The sequence below is a fragment of the Diabrotica undecimpunctata genome, chromosome 6 (assembly GCF_040954645.1).
Source record: "Diabrotica undecimpunctata isolate CICGRU chromosome 6, icDiaUnde3, whole genome shotgun sequence".
In the NCBI taxonomy this organism is placed as follows: domain Eukaryota; kingdom Metazoa; phylum Arthropoda; class Insecta; order Coleoptera; family Chrysomelidae; genus Diabrotica; species Diabrotica undecimpunctata.
Window position 1 is genome coordinate 73,063,707 of NC_092808.1, and position 13,220 is coordinate 73,076,926.

At 28.6% G+C, this 13,220-nt stretch overlaps 1 protein-coding gene across 2 annotated transcripts; it reads right to left on the reverse strand.

Moving 5' to 3' along the window:
• Positions 1–4,562: 4,562 nt before the first annotated feature.
• On the reverse strand, positions 4,563–7,094 carry LOC140442684 (uncharacterized). 2 transcript variants are annotated; one of them, XM_072533676.1, is made up of 7 exons: positions 6,736–7,094; positions 6,295–6,527; positions 6,065–6,231; positions 5,908–6,015; positions 5,785–5,856; positions 5,481–5,727; positions 4,563–5,412 (listed from the first exon to the last, which is right to left on the reverse strand). In XM_072533676.1, exons 2-7 carry the CDS (start codon positions 6,525–6,527, stop codon positions 5,406–5,408), a joined length of 834 nt encoding a protein of 277 aa, XP_072389777.1. In that variant the 5' UTR covers positions 6,736–7,094; the 3' UTR covers positions 4,563–5,405. The 2 variants fall into 2 exon arrangements, with proteins under 2 accessions (XP_072389777.1, XP_072389776.1); XM_072533675.1 differs by having other exon boundaries at positions 5,785–6,015.
• Positions 7,095–13,220: the final 6,126 nt, after the last annotated feature.

Genomic DNA, 13,220 nt, shown 5'->3' on the forward strand with positions numbered 1-13,220 from the left:
CACTCGAATCTGATACGAGTGACCATTAAATTTTAAACTTTAAATTTTTCAAGCACTTGCGAAGTCGGTATTTGATAAATATCTAAATAGCAGTAAAATCTTTTCTACATTTTTACTTCTTCTTTTACAACTATACCTTTTTTTATTACCAAAACTGTGTTGTAATTGTAAAATAATACCCCTTTATTTATCTAATAACCTGCAGTAGGAATTGATACATGGAATTTTGTTGAATTGTTAAAAATCTGTTTTTATTTGAAACGTTAGAGTACTAAACAGGGGTACTTAGATACCTTTTTTTATGGCCAACTCAATGTTAAGACATTGTAAAATGAAATTTATTTTCTAATAACTTGCAGTCCGAACCATTGACAATAGATAGGAATTTAATTTTGTAGAATTTTCAGTATTTTGTTTTCATAGAAAGGGTTAGTGCATGTAAATCAGTCTGAAGTGAATCGTGTTTTTATATTCTCAGAAGTATTTTATGTCTTATATAGAGAGGTTTTATGTAGATTATTTGTATATATTATAAAGAATATATAATTTATTAACTCGCCTCATCCCCAGGTAAAGTAAAGGTGCTACGCCACTGAGAATACTTTTTTCAATTTAATTATACACCAACACAACATTTTCACTTTAAAAAAATTTGATCATTTTTTGACAGAAACTTCAAATTTAATGTGAAGATGATATTTTTTAATAGAGAAACTATTATAAAAAATTACTAGATTTGACACAAATTAAATCTGATATGAAATTTAGTTTATACATCTATTACTATTTTGTAAATTTATGATAGTAGTACATAGTACTAATACTATATTTATATGTTTTTAGTAATTAAATAAATGTAGTTAATTAATGGACTAATCATAAATTGTTATATCGCTTTGATTTACAGCGTAAGTTGTGTTGCAAATTATTAAAGGCTAGAAAAATCTGAAAATTTTCTAGGCATAATAAACATTTTGAAAATATGTGTTTTATTTAATATCTTACTAATTGTAATAATGGGTAAAAACTATTGTACCATAAATAAGGTAGATAATAACATAATATAGAAATAATTATCAAAATGCTAACATTTTGATGAAAATTCTTAATTGTTGGTGTTAAATCATATCTTAAAAATCATAAGGAGTAACACATTTTAATTTGTCCTATTACCTGTAATGTCTAAGGTTTGCTTATGAATTATTCTTTGAATACGTATATAGATGTTTTTATTTACGTTTTTTGATTCCTATAAAATTAGGCGAAAATAAATAATATAGACATTCGAATTTAAATTTACTTTTTGTTGTTTATTTTTGCATTCTTAGATGAAATGAGATGAAATGACAATGACAGCCGTCAACAAGCTGCTTTTATTAATATTTCTCCGTCGTACCGCATGGCGCTTCCATCGCGTCCACCTGATAGCTAGCCGCTCGTTTTATGACAATCATCGAGCCAAGGAACGCCGAGACACCAACTTGGATTTCTGTGCTCTGTGTTCGCGTTGACATTCACCGTTTCATTACGTCAAAAATTAACAATTTATTGGACATAACCCTATTAAGTAACAAATATTTACTTTGATTTCTGTTTTTAAAAATATAAGTATAGGTATTTGGTCCTATTTTTGTATGTATTGTCTTGTGTGTTATGTTTAATTAATATTTTAAAGGTAATTGTTTACTTTAACGACCGTTTTTCTTTTTTTTATCAGTGTTTCAGAATCTCATAGATACATTTGGGCAATTCGCATTTTAGGCCCATATTTATAGTCGATGCTCAAGTATCGGTCGATGCTTGAGGTCGACCTTGAATGAAATTTGTGTTCTATAAACCGTTCTCAAGTACGAAATCGAGCTTGAGTACGCAGAAATGACAGCTCGTACTCAAGCATCGGATCGACCTGCCTTGAGCACGGGATCCTAACCTAACTTTTGTTGTTTATATTTGTTAAATTTGTTTTCCGATTCGCTTCCAATATATTTTTTTTGTTTTTCTCATTACAATAAAAAATGTATGACGAAGTTGAAGAATTTTTAGAGTTTATTGATCATATTGAAGAAGGAAATCAGCCGGAACGTATACCAAAACGATATATTCGTGATATGGAAAATCCCATGGAGTTTTACCGCGATGTTGAATTTCGTCAACGGTATCGTTTCAACAAAGATACCGTTGCAGATACCATTCTGCCTCTGGTATTTGAAGGTCTACGAAAAGCAGACAATCGTGGTTTACCAATACCTCCAATATTACAATTGTTAATTTGTTTAAGATTTTATGCTACATCTAATTTTCAGGTTGTATCTGGTGATTTGCGGGGTATTAGTCAATCGACAATAAGCAACACCATTAAAAAGGTATCAATATTAATAGCTCAACGTTTAAATGATTTTGTAGGGTTTCCCCGTACTGGACAAGGATTTAGGAGGAATATAACAAGTTTTTATGAGGTTGCCTATTTTCCAAATGTTTCTGGGTGTATTGATTGCACCCACATCAAGATATCTAATCCAGGTGGTAATAATGGGGAAGTATTTCGTAATAGAAAAGGCTTTTTTTCATTAAATGTGCAGGTATAGATTGATCTTTCTTATCCAGGCCCTCATTATATAAATAAATTGCAGGTTGTTTCAGGTCCTAGAAGAGAGATTATGGATATTGTTGTTCGACATCCCGGATCAAGTCATGACAGCTTGATATTTGATCGAAGTGCATTACGAGTTAGAATGGAAAGAGGTGAAATTCCAGGATTATTAATAGGTGACAGTGGATATGCATGCAGACACTATCTACTTACTCCAGTATTACAGCCAGGTATTTATTGATAATTGGCTAAAAAATAGGTTATTTGATGGATATCTCTTTTTAGGTAATGATCAAGAAAATAGGTATAATAGTGCACATATAAGAACAAGAAATGTTGTTGAAAGGCTATTTGGAACCTGGAAAAGACGGTTTCCTTGTCTTCAACGAGGTCTACAAACTAAATTAAATACATCTCTTGCAATAATATGTGCTACAGCAGTACTTTATAATATAGGTTTACGAGAAAATAATAATGATGATGATGATTTTGTAGAAAATATTGATGTGCCAGTAAATAGAAATGTTAATGATGTGGAACGAGGTTTAAATTTTAGGAGACATTTTATTCACCAATATTTTGCATAAGAATTAAAATACATTATTGAATACTTATCTTATTATAGGTAGATATATGTTAGCATCATCATTAGCTTGATAACACTTTTTATTCATGATTTGTTCTTTTAATTTTTAAAATTTCAATATTTAATTGTATTCCTTATATCTAACCTTTGTTCAATTGGCATTTGTTTGTTTAGTTTGAGAATACATTATTGAATACTTGCATTATGTTAGCTGTAGTATGTTTTATCTTATTTCTCAAAATATCAGCATCATTATAATTAGCTTGATTACACTTCTTGTTCATGATTTGTTCTTCCAATTTTTTATTTTTAAAATTTCAATAGTTTATTTCATTGCTTCCTTATACACAAGCTTTTTTCAATTGGCATTTGTTTGTTTAGTTTGATAATACATTATTGAATAGTTGTATTATGTTAGATGTAGTATGTTTTATCTTATTTCTCAAAATGTCAGAATGATTATCATTTAAAATTTCAATATTTTATTTTATTTCTTTCTTATATCTAATCTTTGTTCAGTTCAATTCAAAGTTGTTTATTTTAAGAATACATTATTGAATACTTATATTATGTTAAATATAGTATGTTTTTGTCTTATTTATAAAAATGTATTTTTTTATGTTTTAATTTAAAATAAATGAGGGTTTTTCACTCACTATGCTCAGACAACTTAAGCAAGTATGTCTTTACTGAGTACAAGGAGTTTCCCTCCTTTTAATTAAGTGTTTATTCCTTTCATAAAACCTTTCCTTACCAAATAAAAATTATACAAATTTAGAATATTAATATTCTTTATTTAAAAAATTATACAGTTATAATTAAATACAATATAAAATAGATTATTTTATTTTATTTTATAGCTTCATCAGGAGTAAACTGTAAAACAATTAGAACATTACAAAAAAATGATGTAATTATATATATATATATATATATATATATATATATATATATATATATATATATATATATATATATATATATATATATATATATATATATATATATATATATATATATAAACAAAGAAAGCAGTTTATTAGGGATGCAGTCAGTAGGTTTGGCCAGGATGTTATAGAAACACTCTTTTGACTTTTGGTCGAGCTTTCGGAATTACTTTATTCCTTCTTCAGGACACTGTAATTAGAAGAAAGTGTAAATATTTACAACATATCTCAAATTATCATTACAACTTACTAGTCGTTGAGATTATCTGTGTAAAGCTACGACACTCAACATTGAAAACACACATATAAATAATTTCCCTAATAAACTGCTTTCTTTGTTTATATAGACAGTCAATAATATCCAGTATTTCTTATATATATATATATATATATATATATATATATATATATATATATATATATATATACATATGTATATATACATATGTATATATACATGTATATATTGCAGTGGCAGCAATTTACTAAAAATTATGCAAACTCAGTATTTTAATAATTTTCAGTAAACAACATAAAAATATGATCTATGTAGCAATCAATACTTAAAAAAACTGAAAGAGAAACATACATATTCTAAAAACAAAAGACTATACAACAAATAAAAAGGTAAAACCATATCTTACCAGCTGAAATTAAAATATTAAGAACCTTAAATCTACATTAAATACTATCTAGAAATAAAATAAACAGGAAGGATAATAGAAAGAAAATAACCATGATTTTACAACACAAAGTATATTTTTTTTTTTTTATTTTTTTTTCGTCTTTATAGAGGGGGGGTCTGAAATCTTCAAAAGACATCTCAGTCCAGGACGCCGCCTGACTGACCTTAGTGCAGGATTCATTCTTCGTAGTCCCAGCGATAGTTCCCGAGGTACTTTAAAACGCCCTCTCGTCGCTGATTCTACGTCAAATGCCTACCTGCTAAAACAGACCCTCCTCTGACATTCAGTGCTCCGAAAGTGAAAAGGCCACTGTAGGACTGAGTTAACACTATCTTCAGTTGGGAATAAGCCACAATGTTTATTTATATGTTATAGTTACTGATGTTTTGATGTCTATGACCAGATATTGTTACCAAAAATACAAAATTGTGATTTATTTTCTGAAAATAAATCACAATTTTGTATCTATGATAACAGCCCTCTGGTCATATAGATTGAAAAAAATCAGTAAATAAAATATGTAAATAAATATATTGTGGCTTATTCCTAACATTCTCTCTAAAAATGCAGAGTACCCAACAAAGGAAAAAGATCTTCTAGCGCCTGAAAATATACAATTAATTATAGCCAAATTCTAGTAACAAGTCAAACATGATAAAATCTATAATTACCCTTTTTTATAGTCTATTAACTTCAATGAAGCTAATTCAGCTTCATCAGTAGCTCTCTGCCTCTCCTTCTCAGCTGCTTCTCTTAAGGCTTTTGCCCTCAGCATATCTTCTTCCAAAATCTTCATTTTCATCCTGTGAATCTCGTCTTGCTGTCTGATGGTATCCCTCATTTTCTTGGACCGTTGTTTATTTTCAGACAATATTTGTGGTATAGCACCCAGTGCCCTGCTAGAAGTAGGAGTGTTTGCTAAAATTGATATTATTGTTAAGTACATATGGCTTTAACTACATTTAAAACACTTACCACTTTGAAGCACATCATCATCATCCTCTTCTGTATGAACAGCAGGTGTCACACTACAAGTATTACCTGAAACTATTATTAAGTGTACAGGAAGACTGCTCAAAATTATTACATCATACTTACATAACAAGTCCATTTCTTTGTACTCTGTAGTGGGAAAGAAGTGAGGGGGGTCAGAGGCTACTGATGGTCCTGCTATTGAGCTTCCTAGCTGGTTGAACTGTTTTTGGCCTACAATTATACTATGAGTAAAGCACAGTTACAAATTTAGTACATTTACCTTTTTCAAAGACTGCTGTGCTATCAAAAGAACAGTCGATGCTGACGTCTATATTGAGACCAGCCTCTTCAACTAACTCCAGCACTGCATCACACTCTGGCTTCATCGGGGGACCACCACCTGTAGCTAACATGCTGTGACGCAGTGCTGTTGTTTCTTTGCGTTTCCTATGATAAAAAAATTATTGGTCAATACTTAAGCATTTGCTTAAACTAATAAAAGTATTCTACCTTTGTTTTAGGTTGTTCCACAATTTTCGAAGCTGGTCGCTGGTCCTGATGTTGTTGATCTCAGGCTGGCAGTTATAATTTCTTGTTATTAACTCCCAAGCCATCTTTTTCTCCATTGTCGAAGCACCGTCTGTCCTTTTATTCTCTACCACACCGTTTTCAGTTACCAGCTGGATTAGGAGAACTTTTTCCTTTGTTGAGTAAGGTGCATATTTCATGCCATTTCCACTCATCTAAAATTTAGATAACCAATTTATTTAGCGTACGGCTTATACAGACAATATAATTATAATGATTGTAACGCATTACACACATATAAATATATCCAAAAACAAATATACATGTAAGCATATATTGAACATCTAAAATTATGCCTCAGACACAGTAACAAAATGGAAATTAATTCTCTAGAATAAATATTTTTTATAATATATTACATACCTTAAAATAGTTAATCCAATATTAATTTCAAACACAAAATATTAATACCAAACACAAAATTTCAGTAAGTATACTATACTATAAACCAACTTTGCGCGGGCTAAAGCATAAACTAAATTTGGCGCTAAAAGTTTAGTCACAATTATGATATAATTGACAGAATCTTCTTTTTATTCGATATTTATTCGAAACTTACTTTTACTGTACTAATTTTTCGTGCTTGAGATCAACCTTGTACGAGAATACCCGAAGTATCGTTTATAGAACACAACAAATACTTGAGCATGACTTTGACGTAAGTTCGACTTGGCGGAGCACATGCTCAAGCACGGGCTTGAGTACCGACTATAAATACGGGGCTTAGTGCACTCTAACCTAACCAAATATATTTCCTCAAGGCACCGCGTCACAGTGTTGCCGTATTTATTTTAGTAAAATATGTATATGAATGTTACAAATATAAAGTTACTTTTACGAAATAATAATTTGTGTTATGAGAAGCTACAAATTTTAAATAAGTATAAAACTTGCCATATTTTTTTTGTAAAATGTATACGAAGGTTTAAAATATAAGTTATTTTTACGAAATTATAATTTGTGTTATGAGAAGCTATAAGTTTTAAATAAGTATAAAACAAATATTTTCTGTTTAAATGCAGTTAAATATTGTAAATTAGCACTTTCCAAATCTTATCTATTAGAAATCTTTAATTTAACTAAAATCTATGAATTTATTGATTATCTTTAATTTAACTAAAATCTATGAATTTTTATATAATTTCAATGCATTTCTATTATATACGGTAATTTAATTAATACTATTAATTTTTTATATCATTTTAATAAATTTTATTGTATATGCATTTGATTATCTTTAATTAACTAAAATCTATTAATTTTTATATGCATTTCTATAATATTATGTGAGAGTATGAAAAAACTGGAGACTTGGCAACTGACACCATTTAAGAGTATGTTAACTGTCATATAAGAGCTTGGTTAGGTTAGAGTGCACTAAAATGCGAATTGCCCAAAATGTATTATGAAGTACAGTTATACAATTAAGGAAGAAAAACCATTATTTAAAAAATAAACTTCAGAAGTTACAGTCTACAGAAAAGAAGTATATTGACAATTGAAAAATTGAAATTTTATAACCTATTTGTGTGGATATTTAATAAAAAAATGTTTAAGAATTCCATAGTTGTGAAATATGTGGCATATACTCAAAAAGTGTAACCAATTTGTGAGATACTATTGTATATTAATATTTAACGGATATGAAAATAGAACTGGCGAGACATATGGTAATCTAAAAATGCCTACTGGTGATTTTATTAACTTTATTAGTATACTTGACTGTCTCTTTCACAAGAATTTTGACATATTAGCTGTACAGCCGAATATTATTAAAACATATGTTTCTCTATTTAGTACAATAAATTTTAGCCACCCTTGTGAACAATTTCCACTAAAATATTGTAGAACTTTATTTAGCTGTGTACGTTTGTACTATTCATTAAAATTCATGAAGAGAAATTTGAAACTGAAAAACATGAAAATATAACCAAAAGAAAAAATAATAAATTGATTATTTGGAAACATCAATAAAGCATTATTTACTTATTTATAACAATATAAAAAGTCAAAATACTCTTTTTTTATTACAGTGATCAGATAATATCGATTAATAATTAATATACCTATTTAGGGGTTTTCTTCACATTATCTTATGTTTTTAGTGAGATGTAACTAAAATATCTGATCATATTCCATAAAAATGTATTGAGTATTACTTCTAATTAATTATATTGACATTAATCAAGATCAAGTAAACAACAATGTAAAATATCATTCAAAATCACATTTGAACAAAAGCAATTGTTTATAGAATAATCCATACTCCTAAATTCCTTTAGCTAATTTCTTTTCATATTCCTTTGGCATATTAATTGCAAAGCCGAATATTATTAAAATAAAATATTGTATAACTTTATTTAGCTGTGTATGTTTATAATATTCATTACAATTCATGAAGAGAAATTTCAAGACTGAAAAACATGAAAATATAACCAAAAGAAAAAATAATAAATTGATTATTTGGAAACATCAATAAAACATTATTTACTTGTTTATAACAATATAATAAGTCAAAATACTCTTTTTTATTACAATGAACAGATAATATCAATCAATAATTAATATACCCATTTAGGGGTTTTCTTCACATTATCTTATGTTTTTAGTGAGATATAACTAAAATATCTGATCATATTCCATAAAAATGTATTAGAGTGTTTCTTCTAATTAATTAATAATTAATTATATTGACATTAATCAAGATCAAGTAAACAAAAATGTAAAATATCATTCAAAATCACATTTGAACAAAAGCAATTAATTATAGAATAATCCATACTCCTAAATTGCTTTAGCTAATTTCTTTTCATATTCCTTCCCGTTCACTTCTTCAGAATTTACATTTCCATATATCTCATCGCAGAACTAATTATGGTTCAAATATAGGTATGATCTGACTTCTCATACATGCAAACCAGTGCTCATGAGATATAATTTGTTTAACTTCTGAAATTTTAAACTACAAAATGATACTTTGTAAACTTAATGTGTACTTGTTTTATACATGTATATTTGATTTTTATCTGTAATTGTATTTATCTACAATGTATTTTTGTCTAATTTTGACAGTGGGTCTGTCACCTTTGTTATTATTAAATAAACAAATAAATGTAATATCTAATGCAACATGTAATAATAAATGAAGTTCATTTAAAAATTTATTTTTTATTTCCACAAATACATTCTTACCATTAACAGGATGACGCTACTTGTAGCACTTTGTACGATTCCGTTAGACGTCTAATGTACATCAACAAGGATTGTAAGAAAAAACTCAAAGAAAAATTGTGCTATGAAGTACAGTTATAAAATTATGGAAGGAAAACCATTATTTAAATAAAAAATTCAGAAAACATTCTGTACATTCTACAGAAAAGAAATGTGTCGATAATGTGACAATTGAAGACTATACATATTAGCTGTAAAGCCGAATATTATTAAAACATGTTTCTCGACTTAGTACCATAACTTTTAGTCACCTTTTAAACAAAGTCCACTCAAATATTGTACAACTTTATTTAGCCGTGTACGTTTGTACTATTTATTAAAATTCAATAACAGAAATTTCCCTACTCAAAAATATGAAAACAAAACTAAAAGAAAAAATAATAAAATGATTATTTGGAAACATCAATAACACATTATTTAATCGTTTATATCGAAATAACAAGTCAAAATAGTCTATTACAATGAACAGGTAAGATCAATCACTAATCAATATACATATTTAGGAGTTTTGTTCACATCCTCTTGTGTTTTTAGTGAGATATAATTAAAATATATTAACTGATTTCAAACTCTGTATTTGAATTTTGAAATGAAACTTTGCATTTTATTCTACTTTATAACCATACAGCTTTAAAACTAGCATATTTATTAAAAACTGTTGCATAACTCTCCATTTGATTTTTTTTTGATAGTGTATAAGACAGTTCTGTGACAAATAGTTGTGAAACTTTAGAAAACAAAATCATAAATACAACGCAAAACAATTTTAGGTTTTTTTTTTTTAATTTCTCGAAGAATGAAAGAGTAGCAAGAAGAGTTTTGAAATTGGTTGAAATTAAAATCAATTTTGTTAAATAAATCAAAGTCGGCTCTGTCGCGTCCATATGTGCAGGGCCAGTCCACGGTTTTCGTCCAGAAAATATGGCGTCAAGGTCACCGAATTTTGTCTAAAAAGATCAAAGGTACCGCGGTGGCCAGTGTGACCATATTTAGTAGAAAACTACTTTTTTGGTAGATTTTTGACTTAAATTTACAATTTTTAGTAGGGAAGAAATCTTTGGTAGATTCTAGTAGTTTTTACTATAATTGAGTTAATTATAATTTCTACTTCTGTTTCTATTCGGAAATCTACTGTTTAAATTTGTTATCATCACAAAAAATTTGATATTATTTTTAATACGTTTGTATTAAAATTTATTTGATACTTCCCTGTACTGTTTAAAAATTAAATGCAAAGAATGAGAAATCCCGGAAATTCGTAATTGTAATTTAATACCTAAACCATAACAATTAACATCATTGGGTATGGGCACGTATTGGTAACCATAAATCTTTCACCCACTCTTAAAATTGTATGTATATATGGTAAATATTATGACCTAAATTAAATTCTGATCTGATGTGAGTATGTGAGCCGCCTTTTGCCCCATAAAATTTGAATTATGGATGTTTGGAATAATACCACCTAATTATTTAAGGTCTTTAACTTTTAAACAGCGATTCAGCGATTGCCATACCAATAATCACTTTAAACAGTTTCATTTTCATTCTTTCGTTAGTAAACATTATTCGTTAGTAGAAGCGTGTAGAAGGCAATAAGTATAAGAGGTGTTTGTTTTTCAAAATTTTTAAATATAGTATATTAAAATTATTTAAAATGAAAAGAAAATATGAACAATTGTACAGGACAGAATGGGAGAGCGATCCTTTGTTTTCCAAATGGCTTTGTAAATCACAGGATGGAAAAAGTGACAGTGCCCATTGTAAAGCTTGCAATTGTAAGATATTGCCTCGTATGGCTTCTTTAAAAGAACATCTAGCTACAAATAAGCACGAAAAAAATATGAGAGGATATACAGGTTCTTCACAGGTTTGTAAATTATATTTTATGTTTCGAGTTTTGTAATAAAACAAAAAATATTTTTTAGATAGACAAATTTTTCAAAACGACGTCCATTTCAAATGAAGTAAAAAAAGCCGAAATAAAAATGGTTGCAGTACTTTTAGAGCATAATATACCTTTTAGGGTAATGGACCATTTAAGTCAGGTACTTAGTGATGCTTTCCACGATTCTGAAATTGCTAAGAAGTTCTCCTGCAAAAGAACAAAATCCACTGCAATTGCCTACAACGTTCTGGGAAGCAATTTTGAACAAAGCCTCTTTGCAGATATACACTCAGGTTCTTTTTTCTCCATTATAATCGATGAAAGCACTGATGTAAGTACAGTAAAAAATCTTGCAGTAGCAATAAAATATTATTCTAACAATTCAGAATCAGTAAAAACTAAATTTTTTTGCATGTTTCAACTTGAAGGTGAAACAGCGGAAAATTTATTTAATACACTTTACTCGGGTTTGATGGATCGTGGACTTAAAATGGAGTCAATGATAGGGTTTGCGGCTGACACAACAAACGTAATGTTTGGAGCAAATTCTGGTGTAGTTGCAAAAATAAAAGAACTCAATCCTTACTGTGTATTTATCAAATGTGTTTGTCATTCAGTGGCGTTAGCAGTAAGTTATGCATGTAAATGTTTACCTCGATCCATTGACCAACTAGTTCGTGAAGTATATAATTATTTCTCTCATAGCAGCAAACGAGTACGGGAATTTAGTGAATTTCAAGCTTTCACAGAGACCGATAATCACCGTATTTTAAAACATTATGATATTAGGTGGCTATCCTTACATGCATGTGTCAATAGAATTTTAGAACAATGGTCACCTCTAATGCTATTTTTTCAAAATCAATATCTAACAGATAAAAGGCAACATGCATCTTGTGAATTTCTTTTTAATAGTTTCAATGATCCCGTGATGAAGCTTTATTTCTTTTTCCTAGATTTCATCCTACCTATAGTTAATAAATTTAATACCATTTTTCAAGGAGATTATCCATTAACCCATAGATTATATAGAGATATTAATAATATGTATTGTTCAATTTTGAGTTGCTACATGCAAAAAAATTATTTAAAAACTACAGCTCTTTACCAATTAAATCCAAAAGCTGAAATGTATTTCTTACCTAAAAATGAAATGTACTTAGGAGTAAATGTAGCTAAACATTTAGAAAAAACAAAAAACGAAATTCAAAAAGACATAGTCACTGATTTTTTTAATAGAGCTCAACTTTTTTTAATTGAATTATCACAACAATTAAAAAACAGGCTACCTGTACAAGATAATTTATTTGAAGAATTGTCTTTTCTTGATCCACAGAAAGCTGTATTTGAGGATTTTTCTAGTCTTTATTCCCTTCTTTCTAAATTTCCTAATTTAATTCATGAAACATCGATACAGGACATCGACAATGAATTCAGAGAACTGAAACTCGATACAGAAGTGTCTAATTTACTTGTATCTGGGAGTGATTCATCACCTGATGTAGAAAAGTTTTGGGTTAAAGTATCTAAACTTAGTAATACCGATGGAACCCCCAGATATAGTAAATTAAGCACATTTGCCAAACATATGCTGTCTCTTCCAGTATCGAATGTTACTTGTGAAAGAATCTTTTCGGACATTAACCGAATTAAAACCAAAGACCGAAATAGGTTTGAAAACCAAAACGTATCTCTAATTATGCATGCTAAGGAGGGTTTGCGAGAAGGA